This window comes from Saccopteryx leptura, chromosome 2 (assembly GCF_036850995.1).
Source record: "Saccopteryx leptura isolate mSacLep1 chromosome 2, mSacLep1_pri_phased_curated, whole genome shotgun sequence".
In the NCBI taxonomy this organism is placed as follows: domain Eukaryota; kingdom Metazoa; phylum Chordata; class Mammalia; order Chiroptera; family Emballonuridae; genus Saccopteryx; species Saccopteryx leptura.
Window position 1 is genome coordinate 97,101,298 of NC_089504.1, and position 18,558 is coordinate 97,119,855.

The 18,558-nt window shown below is 41.3% G+C and overlaps 1 protein-coding gene across 1 annotated transcript in view; it reads left to right on the forward strand.

Annotated features, from left to right (window-relative positions):
• The first annotated feature begins 493 nt into the window (after positions 1-493).
• Positions 494-18,558, forward strand: part of MFSD14B (major facilitator superfamily domain containing 14B) — a 78,207-nt gene continuing 60,142 nt past the window's right edge. Inside the window, exon 1 of the mRNA XM_066368361.1 lies at positions 494-823. Within this exon, the coding sequence (XP_066224458.1) occupies positions 728-823 (96 nt within the window). The 5' untranslated portion in view covers positions 494-727. The remainder of the gene's footprint in view (positions 824-18,558) is intronic.

An 18,558-nucleotide genomic window follows, 5' to 3' on the forward strand; every position in this document is an offset into this window, starting at 1 on the left:
AAGCTTGGATTGACATCTGCAAAATAGATTGTATTATCTCACAAGGTCCCTTCCAGCCAGTAATCATAACAATATTCATGGTGCCAAGATTAGCGTTAGCTTATTTCTGCATATTATCACGTTACCCTAAGTATGCTACTGTTCCTGTTTTACAGATGAGGGCTGGTGACCTAGTCACCTCTCCTTCCGGCTTCTCTTTAGATTCTAGGGAGGAACTGAAGATTGTAGCTCTAACACATGGGGTTTCTGCTCCAGTTAGAAAGTACCCACCTATATACTTTTCGGGGACATTAAGGGTCGTTCTTTCGTGTGGTATGGGCCACACCAAGACCAAAAGTGCTGTTGCTCCGACCAACCTGCACAGTACTCTCACTCAGAACACCCGGTTTCACCCCGGGAAAAAGGAAGTTGAGGTCGGCCTGGGCGTTGACGTGCTTCCGGCGCGGGCAGGCGTGGAGGCGGGGCCTGAGGTGGGCGCGGCGCTGGGCCGGCGTTGAGGCGGGAGTTGGGGCGGCCTCTTGGCCTCGGGGCCGGTGCTTACGCTGCTGATAGTTGCGACGCGCGGCGCTGCAACCGCTCTCCCCGCTTCCTGCCTCCCGCCTCCAGCCTCGGCCCAGACCCGCAGGCCACCGGGCGCGGAGCCCATGAGGGCGCGGGGCCCACCGCCGCCGTTGCGGCGCCGCAGTGCTCCTGGATCGCGCGGAGCCGGCGCGGGAATGGCGGTGGCATGAGCTGGGAGTCCGAGGCACGAGAGGCGCCGGCACTGGAGGCGGGAACCATGTCTGAGAAGCGCGCGGGCGCGCAGGCCGCCGGCAGCAGTTGGGTGAGCAGGGGTCCCGCCGAGTCAGGGGAGATTGGGCGGGATCGCGGTCAGAGTCCGAAGCCGCGAGTGTGTGGGGCACGCACGGCGGGGCGGGAGCTCCGGCTCCTGGTAAGCTTCTGAACTAGCCACCCGGCTTCTCTAGCCCTGCCCATCGCTATACAGAAGTATGTGTTTTGGTTATTGTTTCAAAAGGTGCCAGACAAGGGATCATGAATGTCAGTAATTCGATCTTTTCTGAACTCTTCATTCATTCATGAGATAGTGGATACCATGTTTGCGGTGCAGTTTCTGGCCAGCCTGCTTAGAGGTGCTGGGAGCCTTGAGACCGGCTTCGGACGAGGAGGTTGGCCGTGGAGGCTGGGCAACGCCTCTTGGCTCTTCGGTTTCTAAGAGTCGCCCAGCAGCTGGGGAACAGGATTTCAGAAGAAGCTGAGAACCCCAGGACCGGGCTGGGGAGCTTGTTCAGGCCGGTCGCTTTTTGCAGTTTTACACGAGATTCAGGTGACCTCTGAAGCCCTCATGTCACTGGCCTGGATTCGGCAGCGGAGGTCTTGTCAGGGGCACTATGGTTTCTCATGGTGGAACAGTAAGCATGAGAAGCTGTCATTTCTTAAAGACCTTTTCTTTTTTTCTTTTTTCTTTTTGGTCTGTGGGACCGGAAATATACAGGGTGGCGCAAAAGTAGATAATTTACAGTTGTAAGTACACAAAACACAGACTTGATTCTTGTATGATTTTGCATAGGGACAATTGTAAATCTACTTTTGCCCCACTCTGTAGGAACGTTACAGTGAACAGAAACTCTTTAACACCAAGGAAACGTTTTTCCAAAGAAAAGTTGAAATTTTAGGAAAATTAAATATCTGTAATCGGCTTCAGATTTTTAGGGTACGTATCTAAATTTGCTTTTAAAGAATGCTAAGTGATTACTCTTGGTGATGTGACCCCTTATTCGTAGAACTGGGAGGACAGGTGAAGTAGAAGTCCTAAGCAGAATGGAGTCAGCGGAGCTGGTTTATAGTGCTGGTGCTACCTGCACCAGTGTGCACCAGGCAAGGGACTGACCGCCTCTCCATTCAGTGCCTAATTTGTAAAAAGAAGCTTGCTCATGTTAAAGGCCCCTCCCTGCCAAAGTGACTTATTTTTGAAAAAGCATTTTGGGGGGAGGAGGCCTCATTTCAAAGATAATATTTCTGGAATGTTGGAAATTTATCTTGGTGGGGGAGGAAAATGCTATACAATTGGCTTCTCTCATTTTGTTTATGATTACTTAAAAGTACAATGGTCATCTTCCTTCTCCTTAAACAAAACCAAACCTCCAGCCCCTACTTCTGTCTTTCTGAATTAATAGACTGAGTACAAACCAGTGGCCAAGCTAGTGACCTAGGAGAGATAGTGTAACTTTCATTCTTTAGCATATCTACAACATTCAATACTTTAATACAGGGGTCCCCAAACTTTTTACACAGGGGGCCAGTTCACTGTCCCTCATACCGTTGGAGGGCCGGACTGTAAAAAAAACTATGAACAAATCCCTATGCACACTGCACATATCTTATTTTAAAGTAAAAAAAATGGGAACAAATAAAATATTTAAAATAAAGAACAAGTAAATTTAAATCAACAAACTGACCAGTATTTCAATGGGGACTATGCTCCTCTCACTGACCACCAATGAAAGAGGTGCCCCTTCTGGAAGTGCGGTGGGGGTGGATAAATGGCCTCAGGGGGCCGCATGCGGCCCACCGTAGTTTGGGGACCCCTGCTTTAATAAGTCTAGCTAAGTTTACCAGGTAAAGATGTTGGGCTTTATCCTCCTCCACATTGCTGTGGTTCAGTTCCTCAGCATATTTGACCTAGATTAGATTTTGTCCCTTGCTATTCTTGCTTACCTGCCTTCCACAGTGTGTAATAGTGTTATCCAACATGCAGATATGCTCATTACTGCTGTCCTTAATTTTTTTCATTGGCTCTGTCGGGTTGAAGCATTATAGCATAGTGATTATCTGAGTATGCTTGGAATCCCAGTTCCCACCTTTCGTTAACTGTATAACTTTGGGCAAGTTACATAGCCAAATTAATAATAATGTTTACCTCAGAGAGTTGTGAGGATTACCACAACCTGGCACCTAGTAAGTCCTTAATAAATATTAGCTGTTGTTTTTCTTATTTCTCAATATTTTTATATTTTTGACATGAAGGATGGGTCAGAATGTATAGGGGTTCCTGACAAAAGTATTCAGTTCTCTCTCATTTACTAATTATACAGGAACTAGAATCTAGTCTAAAAATTAAAATAGTTAATTCTGTGCTTAGAGCAGGAACTTTTGAAGACTGTTTACTTAAAGCAGGGGTCCCCAAACTACAGCCGGTGCCGCACTTCCGGAAGGGGCACCTCTTTCATTGGTGGTCAGTAAGAGGTGGTCCTGGAGTACTGTATGTGGCGGTGCCACAAAGCACGGTGTTGCTCACATACAGTACTACTTCCGGTGATGCAGGACGCACGCGTCAGGGCTCCGGAAATGCGTCATATCACTTGTTACGGCTAGCAGTGACAAATATGGAACCGACATTGACCATCTCAACCAAAAGCAGGCCCATAGTTCCCATTGAAATACTGGTCAGTTTGTTGATTTAAATTTACTTGTTCTTTATCTTAAATATTATATTTGTTCCTGTTTTGTTTTTTTACTTTAAAATAAGATGTGCAGTGTGCATAGGGATTTGTTCATAGTTTTTTTTATAGTCCAGCCCTCCAACGGTCTGAGGTACAGTGAACTGGCCCCCTGTGTAAAAAGTTTGGGGACCCCTGATAAAGAAACCTAGACAATTTATTCCCAAATTCATTCTGTGAATCCTGACGCTAATATGGGCACAAGTAGATTTCCTGTCCAGTATTTCCTTGTCTTTGAAGATGCATAATGTTGGTATTGATAAATTGCAGTGAATACTGAAAATAGGTTTTCTTAATGCCTGCTGTACTTAGTGAGATAACTAGCTTGGGCAAGTAGCAGAATCCAGTAACGGATGCTTTTTGGAATGTGTGGTGGCTGTGAAAGCAGTGAATGCCTTTAATCATATATGTTCATGTCATATGCCAGTACTTCTAAATTATGCATCCTTCCTGCTTGCAGTTTCTGTTTAGTATCGCTTTCAGGTGCTATTTTCTACAGCCCCCAAGACTTGATTTTATTTTAATGTGTTGGAATTTTTTTATAGCTTGATTTCATGCTACTAATAATTTAGGGAAACACTGCTCATGTACAAGGAACTGGCTCACAACTTTTTTCTGCCTTGTTTGTCAAAGAGATGTATTGACCTGAAAAAGATATTGGCAAAGAGATGTGTTGACCTGAATAATAGAAGGTTATCAAGCATTTATTCCAAGGGATTATTGCCATCTGGAAAAGGGAGGTGTGCATTAATTTTTTTATGGTGCAACATGTGGATGGAAGTTCTTTGCATGTATATAACCATTGTTGCATCATTTGTTGAAAAGACTTTTTTGTTCACTGAATTACCTTTGTAGCTTTGTCAAAATATATGTGTCAGTGTATTCTGGATTCTCTGTGTTATTGATCTATTTATCTTTACATCAATACCATTCGATCTCTGTTACTGGAAGAAGTTAGTTTTACAACCTTGTTCTCTTTTAAAATTGTTTTTGACAATTCTGAGTTCTTTGCGTTTTAGAATTATGGAATCAGCTTTTAATTTCTACAAAAAAAGCCTGCTGTTATTTTCACTGGGATTATGTTGACCATGAAAATCAGTTTGGGGAAAATTAATATTGAGAGTTTTGATCCATGAATGAGGTATCTCTCCATTTATTTTAGATCTTTAATTTCTCTTAGCTGTGTTTTGTAGTTTTTAGTGTACAGTTCTTTCACCACAGATGTCAGATTATATATTTCTTTTCTTTTCTTTTTTTTTTAAGTGAGAGTAGGGGAGATACACAGACTCCTGCATGTGCCCTGAGCAAGATCCACCAGGCAATTCTTGAATCAACTGAGCTGTCTTCAGTGCCTGAGGCCAGTGCTCACACCAACCAAGCCACTGGCTGAGGGAGGGAAAGGAGAGAGAAGGAAGAGAAGTAGATGGTCACTTCTCACATGTGCCCTTACCGGGGAGTCTGCACACCAGGCAGATGCTCTATCCACTGAGGCAACTGGTCAGGGCCTAAGAAATATTCTTAATTGCTATATAATACACATAACAAAATTTATCATTTTAAGTATATAGTTCATTACTGTTGAGTATATAAATATGTATATTCACATTATGGTGCAACCAAGCTCCAGAACTTTTCCTCTTGTAAAACTGAAACTATACCCATTAAATAGCAACTCCCATTTCCTCCATCACCAATTCCCTAGTAATGGCCATTCTGCTTTCAGTTTCTGAGTCTAACTATACTCTAGATACCTCATATAAGTGAAATCATATACTGTTGGTCTTTTTGTGACTAGCTCATTTCACTTAGACATGATATCCTAGCCAGTGGATAAAGTGTCGTCCTGGGACACTGAGGTCCCAGGATCAAAACTCTGAGGTTGCTGGATTAAGCCAAAGGGTTCTGGCTTAAAGCCCAAAGTTGCTGACTTGAGCCCAAGGCTACTACTGGCTTGAGCAAGGAGTCACTGGCTCGGCTAAAGCACCATGGTCAAGGCATGTATGAGAAGCAATCAATGAACAACTAAAGTGCCACAAATATGAGTTGATAACTTCTCATCTCTCTTCCTTCCTTTTGGGGTCACTAAAAAAGAAAAAAGAATACTATTTCATTTTATATACATGCCACTTTTCATTTCTTCATTTATCTGTTAATGACCACTTGGGTTGCTTCTATCTTTTTACTATTATGAATAATGCTGTAGGAATATGAGTGTACAGATATTTTGTTGAGATACCTGTACTGCTTTCATTTCTTCTGGATATCTACCCAGAAATGGAATTGTAGGATCACTGAGTAATTCTATTTTTAATTATTTGAGGAATCACCATACTGTTTCCCATATAGCTGAATCATTTACATTTCTACCAAGAATGTACTAGGGTTCTAATTTCTTTACATCTTCACCAACCTTGTTATTTTCTATTGTTTTGTTTTTGTTTTTGGTTGATGGGTGTGAGGTAGGTGATAGCTCATGTTTTTGATTTTGCATTCATCTAATAATGACATGTTGAGCATCTTTTCATATGCTTGTTGGCCATTTATATATCTTCTTTGGAGAAATGTCTACTTAAGTTCTTTACCAATTTTTAAATTGTGTTATTTGTTTTTTGTTGTTGAGTTATAGAACTTTCTTATATATTCTGGATATTAGCCCATCAGATACATTTTTTGCAAATATATATTTTCTCCACAGGTTGCCTTTTCACTCTGTTGACTGTGTCCTTTGATTTATAGAAGTTTTAAATTTTATAAAATCCATAAAGTTTGTAATTTTGATAAAGCTCATATCTGTTTTTTCTTTTGTTGCTTATAATTTGGAGTCATATCTAAGAATCCATTACCTCTGTGTTTTCTTCTAGGAGTGTTGTGGTTTTAGCTGAGGTCATTCATCCATTTGAGTTACTTTTTATATATGGCATGAGGTAGGGTTCCAGCTTTATTCTTTATATGTGGATATTCAGTTGTCAATTCAAAAAAGTTCACTTTTTGTTGAAGCAGTGGTTCTTTCCACTTGATTGCACTTGACAATGTTGCCAGAAATCAGTTGGACATAGATGGAATGGGTTTATTGGACTCTCAATTTTATTCACCTGGTGTATATGACAGCCTCTTGTCTTTTGCCTCCATGTTGGCATGTCACTAGTGTTTACTGTGTACTGTGATCTTTAAGTTGCAGATCATGTGTGCAACAAATGATAGGACTTTCAACCTGATATGTTTTTCAATTAAAAACAGATGACCTGATTGACAAAAGCCATATGCCCTAGTTTATTGGAACTTTTCAGGTCATGTTGAGAAAGCAGGTGAGATTGTCCTTTTGTCTAGTTACACACTAGTTTGGCCAGACTCCTTAGTGTGGGAAAGGGGTGGGTATGTAAGTAAAGTTCTTCATTGCTTTGATTGAGGAGCTATCTACATTTGACTCCTGTTACCTCTTACTCAGGTTGCTGCAGTCCAGGCTACCTGCCATATATCTGTGCTAATTCTATTTGTGGAGAAATTTGGGCTGTCTAAGAAAGGCAGTGTATGTAATACAGTGGTTAGTAGCATATACTCTGGAGGTATGTGACTCTGGATGAAATACCAGTTTAGGCAGTTACTAATTGAGTTGGGAAAGTTACTTAAATCTCTTCATCTGAGTTTTGTCATCTATAAAATGGGGATAGTAATAGTTTCTATCTCAAAAGATTGTAGTGAGGATAAAATGATAGTATGTGTAATGTGCTTTGGTCAGTCCCTGGCATGGTGTCTGGTGCTGCTGTATAATTTTTTGCCTGGGTATAGCTCAGGATTCTTTGTAATAGACTGTCCTTGTTCTTCTGAGTATTTATCTATACATCCATAAAATGGGAGCAGGGATAGTTTCTTTTATTAGTATCATTGTCTCCAGTATCTAGCTGACATATAGTTGAGCCCGGCAACTATGTGTTGAATGAATTAATCAGTTGGAGCTGACTGTTTATTCTTTAAGAATGTTGATAGAGATAGGAATATAGCCGCAGTTCTTGGCATCTTGGTCTGCTTTGAGTGGTGGTTGGTAAGTTAAGAATTTGAAAGTTGAGTGAAAACCATTAATTTTACTAATATTTACTGAATGCTTATTGTGTCCAACATTATAGCCATCTCATTTATCCAACTAAAGATATTTATTTGGAGAAATAAGCAGTAGAATTGTTTTTCCTACTTTTATTTCAATATTATTAAGGAGAAAGAAAAACAGCTTTTAGGTATAGACATTTATTTGGTTTTTAAAACCATCTGTGTTCATTCTTGTGTATATATTGAAAAAGCTTTCTGAAAGCTTTATTTTTGATGGAGCATTTTAGTGACTGGATAGATACAATGATGTAGGTTAAAAGTAGCAAATATGTGAGTTATTAAAATAGTAAGAGCTTATAATAAAACATACTTTTCATATATGTCTTTATAGTAATGTAGAGATGACTGAATCTTGTGGAGATACTTTTCAACTATGGAGGACTAGTTTTCAGTTAGAATATATTTTAAAATAATTTTTTTTCTACTTAGAAGTACAATAGATCAATCACTTTATACAGCTATAGCCTTGATTCTTTAGCTTACCCATATAATTCAAACTAGGATATTTCATTTTTAATAGGTTAACATTGTGTATGATAAACTTGATAAAGTGATTTATTATTGCATATAATAGACCAGGAATAATGTGCTTAGTTTAGCAGTTTAATTTTTTTTTTTTTTTTTTTTTTTTTTTAGATTTTATTTATTCATTTCAGAGACCGGAGAGAGAAAGAAAGAGAAAGAGAGAAAGAGAAGGGGGAGGAACCAGAAGTATCAACTCCCATATGTGCCTTGACCAGGCAAGCTCAGGGTTTTGAACCGTCAACCTCAGTGTTTCCAGGTTGACACTTTATCCACTGCGCCACCATTAGGTCAGGCTAGTTTAGCAGTTTAATATCACCAAGGTGGGCTTATTACATTCATATTCTCTGCTCTTCCCAGTATACTGGCTTTTGGTCTTTAAAATTGACCTGCCTCTGGTCTTAAGATGGTTGATAACACTAAGATCACATCATTACACAGCAGTGCCCCCAAACTGGAAACAATAGGTTTTTTAAAATGTGTTCCTACAGAGCGATAAATCCATAAACCTTCCCACTTATTTTTCCTGATATTGCAATGTCTGCATTTGGGCCATGAGGTTCATTCCTAACTTAGACTATCAAATTATCTGCATCAATTTGGCTACTCAAGATTCAACTCCTGGACCTAGAGAACTCTCTAGCCAGCTGTCTTAAAGAGGTGACTACTTGCCTGACCAGGCGGTGGCGCAGTGGATAGAGCGTTGGACTGGGATGCGGAGGACCCAGGCTCGAGATCCCGAGGTTGCCAGCTTGAACGCAGGCTCATCTGGTTTGAGCAAAGCTCACCAGCTTGGACCCAAGGTCGCTGGCTTGAGCAAGGGGTTACTCGGTCTGCTGAAGGCCCATGGTCAATGCACATATGAGAAAGCAATCAATGAACAACTAAGGTGCTGCAATGAAAAACTGATGATTGATGCTTCTCATCTCTCTTCATTCCTGTCTGTCTGTCCCTATCTATCCCTCTCTCTGTCTTTGTAAAAAAAAAAAAAAAAAAAGTGACTACTCCTTGCTCAAGAACACAGGGTTTTTTGTTTGTTTGTTTCTGACAGAGACAGAGAGTCAGAGAGAGGGACAGATAGGGACACACAGACAGGACGGGAGAGAGATGAGTAGCATCAATTCTTCGTTGTGGCACCGTAGCTGTTCATTGATTGCTTTCTCATACGTGCCTTGACGGGACGGGGGCTGAGGGGAGCGACTACAGTAGCATGAGTGAACCCTTGCTCAAACCAGCGACCTTTGGGCTCAAGCCAGCGACCATTGGGTTATGTTTATGATCCCACCCTCAAGCCAGTGAGCCTGCGCTGAAGCGGGCAACCTCAGTTTTGAGCCTGGGTCCTCCACGTCCCACTCCTCTGCTTTATCCACTGCGCCACTGCCTGGTCAGGCTCAAGCACACAGTTGCTGAAACATGACACAGTTGGGTATTTGTTAGCAAATATCTCTTGGGCACCATAGGAAGTCAACCTTTTCTGCCACGAAAACCTATTATGTGCTGAGTTTGGAGTATATTTAGATATATACTATGTGATACCTGCCTCTGAGAGGTGTTATGTAGTGTAGAAGGAAGATGTGTTAAATGGAAAAGGAGGCTACAGGTATGTTGTAGGGAAGCACCTGCCTATGCTCAGAGAAGACAAGAAATGTCAACAGCTTCTCAGATATTACTGTATTGAGTTACTGATATTTATGAACTCTACTTTATATGCCACCTATTTATATTGGGGTCAGCAAAATGTTTCTCTGAAGAATCTGATAGTGGATACTTTAGCCTTTGCAGCTACACATAGTCTCTGTTGCAGCTACTCAACTCTGCCAGTGTAGCACAAAAGCAGCCATAGACATACATAAATGAATAAATACGTGTAGTTAAGTTTCAGTAACATAGTTTGCGAAAACTGGGGTAGAATTGGGCTGCGGGCTGTAGTTTGGCAACCCCTGCTCTAATACAAAATTTAAGGGTACTAGTTTTTCCCCTACTCTTTTCCTCTTTCAGGAGATGTTTTATATTTTCTTTCTTTCTTTCTTTATCTCTCTCTCTCCCTCTCTTTCTCTCTTTCTTTCTTAATTTTTATTTATTGATTGATTTTTTTTTTTTTTAACAGAGCCAGAGAGAGGAAGGGGAAATGGAAGCATCAGTTCTTGTTCCACTTAATGGTGCATTCATTGGTTGCTTTCCCTGTGTGCCTTGACTGGGGATCAAACCCACAACCTTGTTGTTTCAGGATGACGCTCTAACTGACTGAGCTGACCAGTCAGGGTTGATGTTTTATATTCTTATTCACTTAGTTTTAAAATAAGGCTTATTTTAGAGTAGTTTTAGACTTACAGTAAAATTACTAAGATTGCATAGTTTTCATATATCTCACCCATTTTCACCTATTATTAGCCTATTACATTAGTATAGTATATTTGCCAAAATTAATGAACCGATATTTGTGCATTATGATTAACCAAAGCCCATACTTTATTCAGGTATTCCTAGTTTTACTGAATACAGTTTTTCTGTATTAGTATCTTAGTACATTTAGTTGTCATGTCTCCTTAAGTTCCTCTGAGCTGTGATAATTTCCCAGGCTTTCCTTATTTTTGATGGCCTTCACAATTTTGACAAGTACTGGTTAGATATTTTGTTGAATGTCCCTTAATTGGTTTTCATCTAATGTTTAACTGTGATTAAAGTGGGATTATAGGTTTTAGAGAGGAAGCACACAGAATTGAAGTATTATTTTTGTTATATCATATGAAAGACACAGAACACTACTGATGTACCTTCTGTCTGAGGTGACATTTGTTAGTCTTCACTGTAAAGTGTCTCCTCCCCCCCCCTTTTTTTTTTACAGAGAGAGTCAGAGAGAGGGATAGATAGGGACAGAAAGACAGGAACAGAGAGAGATGAGAAGCATCAATCATCAGTTTTTTGTTGTGACACCTTAGTTGTTCATTGATTGCTTTCTCATATGTGCCTTGACCGTGGTCCTTCAGCAGACCGAGTAACCCCTTGCTCAAGCCAGCAACCTTGGGTCCAAGCTGGTGAACTGTGCTCAAACCAGATGAGCCCGCGCTCAAGCTGGCAACCTCGGGATCTCGAACCTGGGTCCTCCACATTCCAGTCCGACGCTCTATCCACTGTGCCACCGCCTGGTCAGGCTTTTTTCCTCTTTTGTTGGCAGCAAACAGCATCATGTGTTAGAATGGTAGAGTCAGACTTCCATTCAGCAATCTCAGTACTTGAGTTCTGGCTGAGAAAAAAATTTCAGAGCCAAGACTCAAAGTATAAGAGAAAGCTTATTTAGAAAGTCACAATTGTGGAAGAAATGGGCTCAGGAAATAAGTTACAGAGGCAGAAGAAGGGCCCTTAGAGCTTAGGAAAAAGGGCGAGTCAGTGGAAACGTGCGGGGGATGGGGGTGGAGAAAGGCGTAGATGTGCTCCCTTAAGAAAGCTGTACCAGGTCTTCATCTTAAAAGGCTTTTTTCTGCTCTCCAAAGGCGGGGATTTCAGGGGAGGGCCCAGGGGAGGATCTCAATAGAATATTCCTCAGCTTTCCAATGTGTTCTTTCTGGATTGTGTCTCCACTGATTGGTTGGCCAAGGGGTTTAAACCACATCATCAGTGATATGCTAGGGGAGGAAGTGTTACCTTGGGGCAAGGTCCTTGTTTTGCCTATTGCTAACATCTAACAATCTCATTACATTTTTAATGATTTACTACTGAGCTACTTTTCATGTGCTTATTTGCAATCGGTATATCATCTTTGTGTAGGAGTCTTTTCAGGGCCTCCTTACTCATTTTCTTCAGTTGGGGATTTATTAATTCATTTAATGAGAAATCTGGAGGAAAGAGAGGTCCAGGATTGGTTCATTTAACAGTTAAACTGTGTCTTCAGGACCAAGGTATTTTCTTTTAAAGTTAAATTTATTGAGGTAACATTGGTTAATAGCATTATATGTTTCAAGTGTATACAATTCTATAATATTTCATCTATATATTGCATTGGCTGCTTACCACCCAAAGTTGGATTTTTTTTCATTACCATATATTAGATTCTATATCCTCTTCAGCCACTTTTTATCCCGTTCTCTGGTAATTTCCATACTGTCGTTTGTGTCTAAGAGTTTGTCTTGTTTATTCATTTGTTGCTTTCTGTTTTATATTCCACATATGAGTGAAATCATATGGTTCTTATCCTTTTCCATCTGACTTACTTTTCTTAGGATGATAGCCTCACAATCCATCCACATTGTCACAAAAGACAGTATATTTCATCATTTCTTATGGCCAAGTAGTATTCCATTGTATGTATGTACCACATCTACTGTATTTCCCCATGTATAAAATGCAGCCTTTTAAAAAAAATTTGGGGTCTAAAAACTGAGTACATCTTATATACAGTGGCTATAGATTTTTTTACTTGCATTTACCGCTTTTTCACACTGGTCTTTGTGCTCATTGTTTCACACTTGTTACCGGTATATTACAGTAGGTTATGTCTTGCCATGTTCTGCCCAGAAATGGCTCAGAAAAAAATTTCATACACTGCTGAGTTCAAGTTAAAAGTGATCCATGGCCCTGGCTGGTTGGCTCAGCAGTAGAGCGTCAGCCCAGCATGTGGAATTCCCGGGTTCAATTCCCGGTCAGGGCACACGGGAGAAGTGCCCATCTGCTTCTCCACTCTTCCCCCTCTCCTCTCTCTATCTCTCTCTTCCCCTCCTGCAGCCAAGGCTCCATTGGAGCAAAGTTGGCCTGGGCACTGAGGATGGCTCCATGGCCTTCACCTCAGGTGCTAGAATGGCTCAGATTACAGCAGAGCAACACCCTAGAGGGGCCGAGCATCACCCCCTGGCAGGCATGCTGGATGGATCCCAGTCTTCCTCCTCCTGTTTCTCACTTTGGAAAAATATGGGGGGAAAAAAGTGATTCAATTTGCAAAAATGAATGGAAATCATGCTGCTGAATGTAAATTTGGTCCTCCTCCAACTGAGAAATTCATCTGAGACTGGCTATGGGAAGAAGAAACCTTACTGAAAACGCCAAAGCAGAAGAAGGCCATGAGAGGCAAGTGAGCAAAATGGCTTGATTTAGAGAGGGAATTGAAGATATGGATTGAAGAGCAAAGGGCAATTGGAATTCCTGTTTCCACAAAGACGGTTCAGCATGAGGCAGGAAGAATTGCTGATGAAAAAGAAGTTACTGATTTCAAAGGAGGACACAATTGGTGCTTCAGGTTCACGAAACGAAATGGACTAAGCATGTGTACACACACAAGCCTTGCCCAAAAGATGCCTGAAAGCTATGAGTAGAAGGTCCTAGAATTTCATTGTTTTGTCATTCAATATCAGAAGACACATCAGTTTGAGTTGGGACAGATTGCAAATATGGACAAAGTGCCCCTTCAATTTGATGTCCCAAGAAACAGAACTGTTGATAAGAAGGGGGTGAAAACTGTAACTGTGAAGACAAGTGGGTATGAAAAAAGCCATTATACAGTTTTTCTAGCTCATTGTGCCAACAGAACCACGCTGCCTCCTATGCTAATTTTCAAATGCAAAACAATGCCAAAAGAAGACATTCCTTGAGGAGTAAATGTCCACATTCATGACAAGGGTTGGATAGATCAGGATGGGATGAAGATCTGGTTTGAGAAAAGTTTGGAGAAGGAGACCAGGTGGGCTTCTACGCAAACCTGCCCTATTGGTGCTTGATCAGTTCAAGGTACACATAACAAGAAACACAAAGAAGATTGCTGCAGAGCAAAAAACAAAACTTGCCATCATACCTGGAGGCTTGATATCCCAGCTCCAGCCATTTGATGTCAGCATTAACAAACCCTTCAAAGCTGCCATGAGAGACAAATGGAACCAATGGATGAAGTCTTCTTGGGACAATTTGATACCAGTAGGAAGAGTGAAGAAACCAACAGTAGGAGAAGTTTGTACCTGAGTGAAAAGATACTGGGATAATATCAAGATTGAGATCGTTGTCAAGTCATTTAAGAAGTGTGGCATTTCAAATGCCATAGATGGAACTGAGGACGAGGCATATATGCAGACAGTGATTCGTCATCAGACACAGATGAGGACAAGCTAATGGATGGGAGTTTTGTTTGTTTGTTTTTACAGAGAAAGAAAGAGTCAGAGAGAGAGGGATAGATAGGACAGACAGACAGGAACGGAGAGAGATGAGAAGCATCAATCATTAGTTTTTCGTTGCAACACCTTAGTTGTTTGTTGATTGCTTTCTCATATGTGCCTTGACTGTGGGCCTTCAGCAGACCGAGTAACTCCTTGCTCAAGCCAGTGCTCCTGGGTCCAAGCTGGTGAGCTTTTGCTCAAAACAGATGTGCCCGCACTCAAGCGGGTGACCTCAGGGTCTCGAACCGGGGTCCTCTGCATCCCAGTCTGACGCTCTATCCACTGTGCCACCGCCTGGTCAGGCTGGATGGGAGTTTTTACAGTGATGAGGAGTTGTATGAATTTTATGATGAATAAAACTTGAGTTCAATAACTTTATGTAATGCTTTTTTAAAAAAATATATTTCGGGCCCCAAAATTAAGGTGTATCCTCCCTTCCTTCTTCCTTTCTTTCCTTCCTAGATAATGAGACAGACAGAAAGGGAGAGAGATGAGAAATACCAGCTTGTAGTTGTGTCACATCAGTTGTTCATTGATTGCTTCTCAATAGATGCCTTGACTAGGAGGCTCTAGCTGAGCCAGTGACCTCCTTGTTCATGCCAATGACCTTGGGCTCAAGCCAGTGAAGTTGGGCTTCAAACCAGCAACCTCGTGCTCAAGCTGCCAAGCCTCCACTCAAGTCAAATGAGCCTGTGCTCAAGGCAGTGACTTCTGGGTTTCGAACCTGGGACCTCAGTGTCCCAGGTTGAAGCTCTATCCACTGCGCCACAACCAGTCAAGGAATATTACTCTTTCTGGTGGAGTCAAATAATTCTTGTAGAGCTCTTATCTTTTTTTGTTGTTGTTCTTGAGTCTCTCTTCTTTATTCTGCACCATCTCTAGATGCCTATCTTTGGTATCACTTTTTCTTTCCTTTAAACTTTCAATCCCTTTGGTTAAGTATTCATTTTGTTTGTTAATTTGTGCATTAAATTGCCAATCGCCGTTTTCTCACATATCATTGCACATTTTTTTTAAAACTTCAGTTTTGAATTCTCTATCTTCTAAGTTTCCATGTTTTTAAGATTGCTTCCTGGAGGTTTTTCATTTTCTTTCTGAATTGCATCTCTTTCTTGGTTATTCAAGTCTTTACTGGATTCATTCTCTGTCTAGGCATTTGTGAGTGGCTCTTTCTTAGTAATTTATTTCAGAGGTTTTTCTGTTATTTTCCAATAGGTGGCACGGAATCACGAGTTTTAGCTACTTGAAATCCTGGTGCTAACCCCCACTGTATGCAAACTACCCTAGTTTAACCCTAATGTTAGAAGTGAGGTGGTCTCTTGTTCTTCCTGGCATCCGGACCAGGGACCAGACACTGAGTGCCCCCTTTGATCAGGGGTAGCAGTGGTCCTGCAGTGTTAGTGTTTGGGTATGCCACTGATGTATCCTGCACCTGGACACCAAGGGCAAAGGGAAGCGAGTTCTGAAAGGCAGAGTGATTTCAGTACTTTGTGTCTCCGTTTCTCTGTCTGAAGCATGGCCTTGGGAAGCCTGGGAGAACCAGCAGTGTTCCAGAGGTGTCTGCCCTGTCCAGGTCCCTGCTCTCAGCCGTTAACTTCTGAGAGTGTCCTTGATGTCTCCGCCGCCCCTCCCAGCATGAGGAAACCCAGACACAACCAGTTTCTCCCCTCTCTAGAGACATTCCACAAGGCTGCACTGGCAGAGGCAGCATCCCTATTACATATACACCCCAATCCCTCCACCTCCATCCCACTGCTCCCTGCTGTTCTCATCATAATTCAGTCTTAGTTGATTGTTCCTAGGAATTTATCCAGTAAATCTAGTTTATCTAATCTGTTGGTTTACAATTGCCCACACTTGCTCTTATAACACCTTTTTCATTTCCAATTATAGTCATTTGTTTTCTCTCTATTTTTCTTTATCAGTTTCACTCAAGACTTGTCAATTTTTTAATCTTTTTATAAAATCAAGTTTTAGTTTTGTTTTTCTGTATGGCTTTTTAAATTCTGTATTGCACTTATTTCTGCTCTAATTTTTATTATATCCTTCTTGCTTTGTGTTTAGTTTGCTCTTTTCTAGTTCCTTACTATGAAAAGTTAAATTACTGATTTCAGATCTTTTATAATTAGGCATTTATAGCTATAAGTTTATCTCTGAGCACTGTTTTAGCTGCATTCAACGGTTATGTGTGTTTTCATTGTTGTTCATCTGAGAGTTTTGTAACTTGTGATTTCTTCTTTGATCCATGGTTATTTAAGAGTACATTGTTTAATATCAACTATTTTATCGATTTCTAGTTGTACATTTTGATCAAGAACAGTTTGTATGATTTCAGTTCTTTTAGATTAATTCAGGCTTGTTTTATGGTCTTTCCATGTGCACATAAGAAAAACGTATGTTGTGTTCTAGTTGTATAGAGTGTTCAATAAATATGTTAGTTCTAGCTAGTATGCAGTGTTGCTGAAAACTTTTGTTTCCTTTTTGATCATCTAATTGTTCTGTCCATTATTATAAATGGATGTTGAAGTCTCCAACTATTGTTGAGATGTCTGTTTGTTTATTAAAAGATTTGGCTACCAATGGGTAAAGGAGAATGAATGATTATGTTACATAATATAAATATCTTTGATATTGACTCTAAGGAGGTCCTGTAATCACTATGCAAGATTATACTCATAAAAAATGTGCAAAGGATGAGCAAACAACTTATACAAAAATATAAATTCCTAACACCATAGGAAAGAAGTTCAACTTCACTTGTAATCAGGGAAATTCAAAATAAAATGAGACAACTGTTAAAAACCCAATTAGGCTCTCTCGGCCTTAGCGCCATCTTTCTCGAAACTTCTGCGCCATGAGAGCCAAGTGGAGGAAGAAACGAATGCGCAGGCTGAAGCGCAAAAGAAGAAAGATGAGGCAGAGGTCCAAGTAAACTGCTAGCTTGTGCACCCGTGGAAGCCACAGGAGCAGAAATAAGGGAAGCCAGAGGCCAGGGACACTGTTACAAGTTGTGGAACTGCATGCCTGCTGTCTAGAACTTCTCCATGGATCTAAAATATAAGTGCCATTTGATCACCGTGACCACCTTTTCAGTGACCCACCATGCTCTTATAAAAAGTCCCCTTTTGGTCCTTTGCCCCGGATTCTGGACTGGTTCTGTTTCCACTGTAGCTGAATAATGTGTACAATAAATCATCTCTTCTGTTTTAGCTGAAAAAAACAAACAAACAAACAAACAACCCAATTAGTGCCCTGGCCGGATGGCTCAGCGGTAGAGCGTCGGCCTAGCGTGCGGAGGACCCAGGTTCGATTCCCGGCCAGGGCACACAGGAGAAGCGCCCATTTGCTTCTCCACCCCTCCACCGTGCCTTCTTCTCTGTCTCTCTCTTCCCCTCCCGCAGCCGAGGCTCCATTGGAGCAAAGATGGCCCGGGCGCTGGGGATGGCTCTGTGGCCTCTGCCTCAGGCGCTAGAGTGGCTCTGGTCGCAACATGGCGACGCCCAGGATGGGCAGAGCATCGCCCCCTGGTGGGCAGAGCATGCCGGGTGGATCCCGGTCGGGCGCATGCAGGAGTCTGTCTGACTGTCTCTCCCTGTTTCCAGCTTCAGAAAAATGCAAAAAAAAAAAAAAAAACCCAATTAGCAGAAATTTAAAAATTACTTACAGCCTGACCAGGCGGTGGCGCAGTAGATAGAGCATTGGACTGGGATGCGGAGGACCCAGGTTCGAGACCCCGAGGTCGCCAGCTTGAGTGCAGGCTCATCTGGTTTGAGCAGAGCTCGCCAGATTGGACCCAGGGTTGCTGGCTCGAGCAAGGGGTTACTTGGTCTGCTGAAGGCCCACGGTCAAGGCACATATGAGAAAGCAATCAATGAACTAAGGTGTTGCAACAAAAAACTGATGATTGATGCTTCCATCTCTCTTCATTCCTGTCTGTCTGTCCCTATCTATTCCTCTCTCTGACTCTCTCTCTGTCTCTGTAAAAAAAAAAAAAAAAAAAAATTTACAGGCCCTGTACAGGTGGTTCAGTGGATAGAGCGTCATCCCAGCATGCCTAAGTCATGGGTTTGATATGAGAAGCAACCAATGAGTGCACAACTAAATGGAACGAGTTGATACTTCACTCTCTCTCTCACACACACTCTCTCTCTCAATGGGAAAAAAATTTTAAATTATTTGCAATCTTTGGGTATGAGGAGACAGGTATTTTCAGACACTGTTAATGAGAGAATACAAGTTCCTTTTTAAAACTTTTGAAAACCTTTTTAAAGCTTTTTTTAAAAAACTTACATGTTGTTATGTGT